We start from the raw sequence: 11,460 nt of genomic DNA on the forward strand, positions 1-11,460 counted from the left end.
CACGCTTCCTACAAAGAAAAATAAAAGATAGCACTCAGAAATAGCACTCAGATTTCTGGAATTTGAATGTTCTTTGTATTGTTTATTACTCTGATCCAGATGCAGTTCCAGCGACAAGTGAAACTTCTTACTGGCCCTCACCCTCGGTGCTGACAGCCAGGCTGAGGCGACTGATCACAGCCTCTCAACGCTACACCAAGAGCCGGCAGATCCTCCAGATCCACCAGACTCAGACTCAGTCCCCGTCGACCATGATACTGTCTGCTCCACTCTGTCCGCTGCCCCCCACACTGAACGACACCCTCAACCCCAAGATGGCTGCAAAGATTGAACGGCAACAAAGGTCAGAACACAGAGGACAATGCATCTTGGAGGGTTTAATCAGTGAGAAGGAATATATAACTGCAAGAAAGATTATTGTGTATGAAAAGTTTTATGACAGGGAACCTTTTTCACTTTTCTCAGATGGACCAGGCGAGAAGAGGCTGACTTCTACCGCGTGGTCTCCACTTTCGGTGTTGTCTTCGACCCAAACCTGGGCCGGTTCGACTGGACCAAGTTCAGGGCCATGGCTCGGCTGCACAAGAAGACTGACGAGAGCCTGCAGAAATACCTGTGTGCTTTTACTGCCATGTGCCGGAGGGTGTGCCGTCTGCCACCCAAAGAGGGAGGTCAGAAGTCTACTTGGCTTATTCCCACATGTGTACACACACACACACACACACACACACACACACACACAAACTGTCAGATATTATTTATACACTATAATCAAAACAAGAATTTATGCTTCCCAGTTAATTTGAAGTCTTTTTTTTAAGTAACAAATGAATTAAATATTTTGAATGCCGTATAAGTCAGGATATTGTGTCATGTATCTGCCCAGCAGTAGCTGGTGTCTGTAAAAAAATTCTCTATTAGCATATATCATGTATTTATACTTTAATGTACCATGCCCTGATGTGACAAATACACTTTTCTGGAGATGATATCAGCAACATTGTCTCAGGTTACTGTAATATGTGCTGCACTCATTCCTGGCTGTAAATGGTTTTATTCTGGAGAGGGAGGTCGGTAGCACCTTAATAAACAAGCTGGCTCAGCAGTACTGAGGTAGAGGGGCTGATAAGGTTAATCATTTGTGGAAAGACAAACAGTGTGATGTTTAAACTCCAGGCACAAACAGGTCTTTTGGGTTGTACCTGTAGAGCAGCCTTTATTTCCTCTCACGCACTCTCCCTCACACCTGCCTCTCCGTCTTTGTTCCAGACTCTGCAGTGGACCCGTCTCTGAACATCCAGCCCATCACAGAGGAGCGCGCATCTCGTACACTGTACAGAGTGGAATTGCTTCGCCAGGTGAGGGAACAAGTCCTTCGCCATCAGTTACTCTACGAGCGCCTGCCACTGTGCCAGATGAGCTCTGACTTGCCTGTCTGGTGGGAGGCTGGTACTCATGACCGTGACCTGCTAATTGGAGCTGCCAAGCACGGCGTCAGCCGCACTGATTACCACATTCTGAGAGACCCTGAGCTCAGCTTCATGGCTGCCCAACGCAACTACAGCCAAACAAAAACTGCACAGCAGCAATCACGCACATCCACCCCGCTTCTACACTCTCAGTGCCAGGCCACCAGCTCACTGCTGACAGGCTCTCCGCTGCCTCCAACTGCCCAGAGAGAAGCAGAGCCTGGTGGGGTTGTACCCAAAGTGGAACCAGCCTCAGGAGGAGAGGAGGGCCAGGAGAAGCAGGGGGAGAGTTGGAGCCCTCCCCGAGCACCAGCTACTCCCACAGGTCTGGAGGAGAAGCCAGTGTCTGAGACGAGGGATAATGAGAGGCAGATGGTGGCAGCACGAACCAAACCCCTCACACCCAACTCTACTGAGAGGAAACCGAAGAAGGCCAGCAAGAGGAGCCGCAGGGAGACGAGGCGCGGCTCAGACTCCGACTCAGATGGCTCCTCCTCAAGCTCTTCATCGCGCTCCTCTTCTTCCTCATCATCATCATCCTCTTCCTCGTCACATTCTGGGTCCAGCTCCTCCTCTTCTTCATCATCTTGCTCCTCTGGCTCTTCATCATCATCGTCCTCCTCCTCATCTTCTTCTGATGACAGTGAAAGTGAGGGAGAGGAAGGGAAGAAGAAGGGTGAGTACCTGAACTCTGCGTAGGTGACAAAAACTGTATTATTTCATATTATTTCAGAGCAAAGACATATTTCACTTAAATACTAACCAGCTAGATTGTGTAAATTAAATACAGCTTATGTGTGTTCCTAACATCTGTGTTCTATGACTGTCTCAGTGGCTGCAGCAACAAGTGTAAAGGGCTTTGATGAGGACAGTGTGGCGTCTCTGAGCACTACACAGGATGAAACACAAGACACCCACACGGCGGAGAACGGCATCACCAACAGCTCCTCGCATCCTTTCCAAGGAGGAGGGTACATGCTCGCTGCATCCTACTGGCCAAAGGTGAACTACCGCATATGTGTGAAACCAAGTCACTGAAACTGCAACCAAAGTATTCAGCTAGACGGGGAATATTTAATAATTTATGTCATCAGTATGTGTCTCTGATGATTGGTTTAAATGATGGAAGTCCAAAAAACAAATCAATATAAAAACTTGAAACATAGTTGTTGGGATAGGGGAATGAAATTGATACAAGAGTCTGAATGTGCTGATCGTCTGTGCTGCTGTTTATTTAGGATCGTGTGATCATCAACCGCCTGGACAGCATCTGCCAGGCAGTGCTAAAGGGCAAGTGGCCAGGAACACGTCGGGTCTACGAACCCGGAGGCGCAGTGGCCTCCTTCTACACCACCAAGCTGCTGGACAACGCCAACAGCCTGTGCGAGGACCCCTCTGCCTCACCACAGGGGTCAAAGGTGACCAAGCATGTTGCAGAAAACAAGGAGTTCTCAGTAAAACTCAACGATGTATGTTGATTTCTCCTTTACTCCCCTCCTCCCTCCGCTTCGCCCTAATCGTAGGACTCTACCACTTCCGCTGCCATGACCGGTGCTAGCTGCCGCGTTCAGCATGTTTCTCTGGTTTTCTTCCTTCTTTCCTTTGGGTATGATTAGTGGTTTTGACTGCCTGGCAGGAGGAGAGATTAATTTAATAGCAGCCTTCCTCTCTTTTCCCACACACTCAATTTGAATTGGGCTCTGAGGCTGTGATTACATGAGCACAAATCACTCAGTCATGAGAATATAATAAGGTTCAGTTTGAAGCCTCTCTAGACTGAAGGGGTCTTGCTTCTAATCTGATTGAAATGGAGACCTTGGCTGTGGGTGTTCTCTAATATGCTTCTAGGCAACGTGGCTATTAACTTGGCAGGCCTCTGACTTGCTTCCATTTATTCCTTGCTTTTGTGTTGCTTGTTGATAAGGATCTGTTCCCAAATTGTATAGTTTTTACCATCACAGACTCTCAGACACCTGCTGCTTGTTGCCTATGAGGCCTTTATGTGCTGACAGCAGCTATCTCTTTGGCATGGCTTCCCAATACAGTCCAAACTATGAATAGACTTTACCCACTGCCCTACTAGCTGCTACCCTGTGTGTCAATTTGCCCCAATATTACTAACAACAGAATACCTGAAAATATTTGCTTTTATTGTAAGAAATTCTCATGAGATGATAATTTATTACATAAATTGAAATTTAACATAGCTACCAGGATATAGCATTAGAGATAAGACAATAAGCAAGACTAAGTTCCTGTATGATCCCTAAAAAAAAATCACCGGATAGGCAGAGAAAGTTCCTAAAACAGCCTGAGAAGAAAAAAGAAGCTTCAGTTTCTCCTTGTTTGTAGCTGTGTGTGTTTTCTCTGTGGCTATGAATCTTCCAAGACATATCCAACACCTTTTTTTTGTCTGTGTGTGGACAGCAGGAGGGAGGTCTGAAGCTGACCTTCCAGAAACAAGGTCTACCTCTGAAGAGGCCCCTGGAGTCGGAGGAGGGCCCACAGGCCCAGCAGCAGTACCTGGCTCGGCTTCATGAGCTGCAGAGCGCCTCGGACACAGGCCTGGCCGACATCACCAAGCCTCAGTGCAGCTTCCAGACCGGTGTGTTCATTTAAAATACAGCAGATACTGAAAGACGTGCATACAGACAGGCAGACTCACAAAGAATGGATTGTGGCCGCTGAGAGCACCATGAATTGTGCATCATTTGCAGCCACTATCTGCTTTGCTCACGGTCTGATTCACAAAAGATACTGCACTAATGACAGGACAGCACAAACACGCTCATGAAGTTTGGCAGCTAGGTCCAACTTGCCCTTTTTGCATCTCATTGCAAGGGGTCAGAACTATGGCAGAGAGACAAAGAGAGCTGACATGTTCAGATCATAAGCTACAGGTCTTGACAGACGAGGTGCAGAGGCATTCCTCCAAACTTCAGGCAAAGAATTTAAACCTGGAGGAGAGAAACTGTATTTGGGATTTTATATCCCAGTCTGTTGGTGTTGTCTGTTTTTTCAAGATACACCCTCAGACTGTAGAAGGAGATGGCATGATTTGCACTTCAGTTACCACCAGCTCTCTGAAGACACTAATAATTCCACTGTAGCAGCATGTGGCTAATAGAGCTGATGTTTGTGAATTTAACTGCTTTTGCAATGAGGCTTATTTGCATAGAAAGGGGGCAATTTTGCACCAAATAGAAGCATATTACCTCATTTTAATATGCACAAAGAGCACAGGAGCACTGAGATGCTATTTCTTTTGCAGTGCAGTTAGGGGTGCATTTAAACTTTACAGGTTGCACTGAGAATTACATGGTTTCTTTTTGTCCTATTTGCACAAGTTTAGTGGCTGCAACAGCCGAGCAATCCTTTTGTGAATACAGCCCTTGCTGTGATTAGACAGGCCATCCTGTTCTCCTTTACCACCACTAGATGGCAGCAAAATAGTTCTGAGAAGACTGCGTAGATACTTCGCCATCTTCTGAAGCACCCTTGCTCTGTTTACACAGCTCTTTGCAGAACAAAAAATGTGTGTTCAGTCTGAAATACATCACTTGAACATGTTACCAACTACAGTAACTAGAGGTAAAAGTCTAAAGAGCTCATTTGAGTCTGAAAGTGAATGTGCCAAGAAAAAAGAGCTTCATCCTTTCACATTAAATGTAGTTCACAGTAGTTCACAGCTAACAGGCTGCCTCTTCTGCAGGGCCTCCAGGTGTTACTGGTCAGATGAGGCTGAACGGAGTACTAGATGGCCAGCCGGTGGTTAAGAGGCGAAGAGGAAGGAGGAAGAATGTGGAGGGGATGGACCTGCTCTTCATGAATAGGAGTAGAGTCCCTGCTGTTCCTGATCAGGTAAGCAGTTATCTTTCTATCTTTCTATCTATCTCGTATATGAGAAACTGTAATGTAAATGTCAAACATGCTCCTGTATCTCCAGGTGCCTCCAGGGTGGGGCGGTATTGGCCAGGTGGGCGTGGCTGCGGGCGTGGCTGCGGCCGCAGTGCCAGGCTACAGCCAGAGCTCCAGTCAGGCCCCTGCAGACACTGACAGCAGGGTCCCTGTTATCAACCTCAAAGATGGCACCCGGCTTGCTGGGGACGACGCTCCCAGGAGGAAAGATCTAGAGCAGTGGCTGTTAGAGCACCCTGGCTTTGTGGCAGACACAGGAGCTTTTATCCCTGTACGTTTTTTTTTTTATTTTTATAACACACAATGTTCTGAGATGTTAGAGAAAACCTGACCAAAAACCTGATTGTGATAAATATAAATCACCATTATCAGTTCACAACTGTAGCATAACCCACCCAAATTTGATGATGCAATCGATGCAAAACCTAGTAAACTTTTTGCTAACTTGTGCAGAAAAGTCACCACAGTTAGACATTTTCTGTCAGCATGACTGTTTTTCCTCTCCACGTACAGGGGGTAAATAAGATGCAAATGCAGTTCCACTTCCAGGATGGTCGGCCCAAGCAGAAGAGGCACCGCTGCAGGAACCCAAACAAGATTGATGTGAACAGCCTGACCGGAGAGGAGAGGGTCCAGATCATCAACAGGAGAAATGCTCGCAAGGTGTGGTTGTGTGTGGTATAGTACGTGGGTTTGTGGAAACAAAACGGCTTAAAAAAAAAAACAACTCATAATCATCCCCACAGATTATGACACTATTGGCCGATAACTGGACTGTAGCTTCTTTCTTACTGTAATGACAATCTGATAGAACTACTCATACCTTTTTAAGCAATGGTTTAAAGGGAGTAATGTTAGAATTATTTGCAGTAACATTGCCACAGTGCCGTTTGCGTACCTGAGATGACTGGATATTTTCTAAATATAGATCACGTATCCTGCCTGTTGTGCACGTTGCTTCATGTTGCCTGTAATCTTTCCCGCAGGTTGGTGGAGCCTTTGCTCCTCCTCTAAAGGATCTGTGCAGATTCCTTCAGGAGAACCCAGAGTACGGAGTCCCACCTGAATGGGCTGATGTTGTCAAACAGTCGGTGAGTCACCAAGTAACACATTCATCAGACGAAAACTACTGTGTCACATCAACACATCAAGAACGGTGTCAATAAACACTCGGTCATCTGTTTGCTAGGCCACCTGGCCAAAACAGATGCAGTCTAATATAATTGCACATCAATAAATCCTTTCATGAAGGTCATAACCTGTTAAGGGAGGTGTACCTAATTTGTGTGTCTACCCCACTGTTACTATGTTCTGTGATATAGATCATCATCTGCTAACCCTGCGTATATCTACCACGTTGTCTCCAGGGTTACCTCCCAGAGAGCATGTTTGACAGGATCCTGACTGGACCCATCGTTCCTGAGGAGGTGAGCCGGCGTGGACGTCGACCCAAGAACCCTCTGGCTAAGGCAGCGGCGGCGGCGGCGGCGGCAGCGGCAGCAGCACCCAACCCAGCAGCCTCCGCCCTGGGTCTGAACCCCCTGCTGGCTAACGGCCTCCTCTCTGGAATGGACCTGACCAGCCTGCAGGCCTTCCAGCAGAACCTCCAGAGCTTACAGTCCCTGCAGCTCACTGCGGGCCTGATGGGGCTGCCGTCTGATGCTAGCAACCTGGCCGCAAGTAACCTCGCTGCCATGTTTCCCATGATGCTGTCTGGTATGGCTGGATTGCCAAACCTGCTTGGCATGAGCGGTTTGATTGGAAAGCCCGCTCAGGAGGGCACAGGAGTCTCTGAGGAGAAGACAAAGGGAACCTCCAGCGTTGTGACAGGAGAGCCGTCTGCCTCTAAAGCCCCCTCTCACACCTCAGACACCAAAGGAGAAAGGACAGAGGGCTCGAACACGACTCCTTCCTCCACTTCCAGCTCCACTTCCTCCGTCACCGCCCCACAAAGTGCTTCAGCTGCCTCTGCAGCCTCCAGTCACCCACTGTCTCTTAACCCCTTGTTACTCTCCAGTATGCTTTACCCAGGGATGCTTCTCACTCCAGGCCTTAACCTTCCTGTGTCTGCCACACAGCCGCAGAGCTCAAACAGTGACCCCACCCTTCCTCCTGCTCGTCCTCCTCCGCCTGCAGTCTCCCAGTCATCACCACAGGAGACAGAGCAGCTAGCAGCAGAGCGGGACGGAGAGGAGGATGACGAGGCATTAGAAGACGAAGAAGAGGAAGAAGAAGAAGAAGAAGAGGAGGAGGACTCAGCAGAACAAAAGGAGAACAGTGGTCCTGAAGGTTCGGGGAAAGCTGAGTCGTCTTCATCAGAGTCTGGGAGCTCTTCCTCATCAGACGATTCAGACTCCAGTGATTAGGACTGATGCTATGAATATATAATTATAAATTTATTTATGTATCGCCTAGAAATGTAAACATATATTCACATATATATGGATTTTCCAGCACTTATGTTGCGATTTCTTTACATGTAAATACATGAACTAACTAAAATGTTGTGTAATAAAGACAAAAACCTTAAAAAAAAAAATAAAAAAAAAAACAGGAAAAACTGACTTAAAAGAAACTGAAATAAAATTTCAGTGTTTGTTCACAAGGTACAGTCTTGTTTTGAGACATTTTGCATGTCAGACTTTAGTAGATTTCTGAACTCTGTGAACTTGTACCACAATTATGTACAATTGAAACAAAAAAACGGCATTATTGTAAGTATGTCAGGATTTAATTTTATTAAAAAAAGTGAAACTACATCAACATGCTCACTGAGCTGTACTATTAATATATTTTGATTGTTTGGGGGTCGGGGGAACGACACTTGACAAACACTTTGGTTTCTCTTGTAAATAGTCGGTACTTTTACAGGTTTGTTGACACTTATGCTTTGCAGATCATACGTTGGATATGTCAGCAATAACTTGGGCAGCTAATGAATGTCACTGAAGCTGTAGATTCTCTGTCTGCCATGTTCCACCCCAGTGCACAACTCACGCAGCCTCACTTACCCGACACTGACCCTCACATCACGTTGAATTCATCTCTGCTTTAGTTCACATCCTTCTTTGGAAACCGAATTACCTGAAACTCCCTCTTTAATATCGCCTCACTCTGGGGGAAATCTGTGGAATAGTTTTTTTATTTTTCTCAATCAATCAAACACAAATTCCTCAAAACAAATCATGATTAAATCTGCTGTGATTTCTTTCTTTTTTTTTAACATCAATATCTAATTTTAGAAAGTCCTTATTTTCACCATCACCTTACAAAACATGTCACAACATGTCCAAGGCGCACTTTAGCTACTCACAGTAGGCATACATGTTCACTTGCACATCTGTTGATTCTGACTCCAGTGTCACAGTCTAATAAACTCCTCCAGCTGCGGGGGATGGAAACCAACCTTTTACTGTGTGCCAAAAACTGCCCTTTGACCCTGTGAGGTCCTGGCTTAGTTTCTGGTCTCTGTGTAGAAGAATAATTCAGGATTATTATTATTACAACCCCGGCATATTTGACTGCATCTTACCTCAACTGTGCTAGATGGATTGGCTTCACTGTGCAGATGTACATGTGCATGGGTGTGTTTTCTTGCTGTCCATGTACATAATGTCCTTGTCTCTGCAGGAATATGTGTGTGTGTGTGTGTGTGTGTGTGTGTGTCAGAGGCCATTTCTTGTTCTTTTTTTATTTCTTTTTTTTTTTTTTTTACTGAGAGCTTCCACTGTGGTGTTTTCTTTGGTTCGACTCCTCTCACCTGGTATCTCCTGCCTCCAGAACTTTCCAGTCTGAATGTTGTGTATTATGGAGCGGGCCTTGCAAAGCTATGACCAGTAGAGAACTACTATTACAAGTGTTTTTGACCTTCAGACACATCTCGTTAGAAATTTGGAGGAAATGACAGTCCTTTTGGATTCTGTGTTGCATGACCACCTGTCTACCAAAGTCTTACACAACACACACAAAAGCACGAAGCACAAAATAGTTCAGATCCTCGCTAAGATTGTAGTTCTGTCACCGTCTTTGAGTATTAAACTTTACACAGTGCCAGGCGGGTTAGCGTCAGGAAGGGCTAAATGATAGCAGCTTGTGTTTCTGGGAGTCTGCAGCTCGGTTGTGCGTATTTCACTTCGTCTCGACTCCGTTCCGCTGATGAATGGAGCTTCGGCTAGATGTAGAAGTGCCCTTATCCTGTACCTCACGCTCTTATTCAACTCCTGTCTGACAAACTAACCGCCCCCAGATTTGTGCTCAGTGTCCATGCTTGTGTGTTTCTGTCCGTCGTCCCTGCACATGTTCACGTCCAGCTTTAACCAGGATACACGTAAACACTGGAGTTCACTCAAGCCGAAGTACCTTTTTGTAATTTCTCTCTGGCACAACAGTGCTGGCTCTAGGACTGCTGTTACACAGTGGACTGTTAGATATATGTTTCTAAATGATTTCTGAGGTGAGGCTTTTGTTTTGGACTGGCTTACAACAGAGCCCCACTGGATGAACTCAGTCTGTTTAGTTCTTAAGTATTGCTGTAGCATTGTTCTGTGGGTGAAACCATGAGCAGCCGCGTGGTCTGAACACAAAGACTGAAGACACGTATTGATTTCTAATGTTGCTTTAAAGTGATTTCCTTGTATGCCTGTTATATATAGACCTCGTCATGGGTTTTGCTTGCAATGCAATCGCTTTTTCTTTTTTTTAATATTACTACTAACAGTACAGTATTTTTCTATGTCTGAGCAATGAACTTAAACATGCCACTGTCATTTTGTATATCTGCACCTCTGCTCTCTTTAAACTCGTAGTGCCCTTATGCAAACACCCAGCCATCGCTACTTCTGCTGTAGGTGATCGATCCAACGACTTTTGCTACTTTGTGTTGCCCCACAGCGATGGCTTGATGCATTGATGACTGTGTTGAGCCTCTTTAGGACACACATGGGGGAAAAAAAGGTAGACATATGATTGGACTTTTTGCTTTCATTTTGCTTGTCTTCTACTATTTTTTTTAAGGTTGTACTGTGCAAGGACTCCCAACGCACTGCTAGTGCGAGCGAGGCAGTGTTGAATCTGCGTTATACACAAGTAAACAATGACCAATATGCAAGAGGAATGACAAAACACACTACTGCTGTACAGCGAGGTTTTCTTTCCGTTTTCATACATGTAATCACTGAGATGACAAAACTAGCATCATTGGTTTTGTATTTTGATTTTAAGCTTGATAATATCCTAAATGTCACCTTGGTCAGTTTTTGTCTTTTTTTTTTTTTTTTTCATTGGACAGTTGTAATATTTGCAAGTTGTGGTCTGTGTAGTCAAAATAATTCTTTATGTAGTGCAGGACAACGCGTCTTAAAAGTCATTTGTAATTTATTGGATTACTTTCTATGAAGTTCTATAGAGGAAATTGAGGTTTAATTATTTTTATTAAACATATTCTTCTGACTATCAATTAAGTGTGCCTTTGCCTGTTGCTTTGTCATCAGTGTCAGGAACTTTATGGTTCTTGTCCTCCTCATGTGTGTACACTGTTCTGCTCCAATTTGTTTTCCACACTGGCACTGAGTCTGCTGTCCACAGTGAGTGGCAGTGTTCAGGCCAGTGGGAGAAGGCATGGAAAAGTATTTCCTTGTGAACTTGGATGAAAGCTTTTCTAGGCACGCTCCAGTGACAGGAAATAAACTGTACTTGCTTTAATTGAGGTAGCTGAAGCCTAACGTGGCATTTTCCCCTCTACTTTAAGTTGAAATGGTTCCTTTTATTTAATCAGAGTGCTAGAGTTACAAATCAGAAAACAGTGGTTACTAACATAGCAGTAATATCCTTAGGATCAATTTTCGAGTTGTAACATTAAGAGGAAAACCAAAAGAAGCAGGGGGAAGAGAGGTGACTTCAAAATAAAATCTCAAAATTTCGGAGATTACAATCATAAATTAACAAGAAAATGTACAATAAATACATTAAAATACCATATGTTTATTTAACCATGTACTAATATATGTAAATCTGTGTCAGTTAGCCATTTTTATCTAGTAATACTATTTACTGTCAATCTAGCAAAGGCCCATTG

The 11,460-nt window shown here is 44.9% G+C and overlaps 1 protein-coding gene across 6 annotated transcripts in view; it reads left to right on the forward strand.

The window, feature by feature from the left end:
• chd9 (chromodomain helicase DNA binding protein 9) overlaps positions 1 to 8,147 on the forward strand; it is a 78,594-nt gene extending 70,447 nt beyond the window's left edge. For 3 of the 6 annotated variants that reach the window (XM_033625688.2, XM_033625746.2, XM_033625737.2), the window contains 11 exons: positions 100 to 343; positions 466 to 671; positions 1,270 to 2,145; positions 2,302 to 2,471; positions 2,708 to 2,938; positions 3,897 to 4,074; positions 5,182 to 5,330; positions 5,416 to 5,658; positions 5,901 to 6,050; positions 6,374 to 6,478; positions 6,755 to 8,147. In XM_033625688.2, coding sequence (XP_033481579.2) covers positions 100 to 343; positions 466 to 671; positions 1,270 to 2,145; positions 2,302 to 2,471; positions 2,708 to 2,938; positions 3,897 to 4,074; positions 5,182 to 5,330; positions 5,416 to 5,658; positions 5,901 to 6,050; positions 6,374 to 6,478; positions 6,755 to 7,753 — 3,551 coding nt within the window. In that variant the 3' untranslated portion in view covers positions 7,754 to 8,147. The remainder of the gene's footprint in view (positions 1 to 99; positions 344 to 465; positions 672 to 1,269; positions 2,146 to 2,301; positions 2,472 to 2,707; positions 2,939 to 3,896; positions 4,075 to 5,181; positions 5,331 to 5,415; positions 5,659 to 5,900; positions 6,051 to 6,373; positions 6,479 to 6,754) is intronic. The other 3 variants (XM_033625712.2, XM_033625719.2, XM_033625728.2) reach the window with 3 other exon arrangements.
• The last annotated feature ends 3,313 nt before the right edge of the window (positions 8,148 to 11,460 follow it).

This window comes from Epinephelus lanceolatus, chromosome 2 (assembly GCF_041903045.1).
Source record: "Epinephelus lanceolatus isolate andai-2023 chromosome 2, ASM4190304v1, whole genome shotgun sequence".
Lineage (NCBI taxonomy): Eukaryota > Metazoa > Chordata > Actinopteri > Perciformes > Serranidae > Epinephelus > Epinephelus lanceolatus.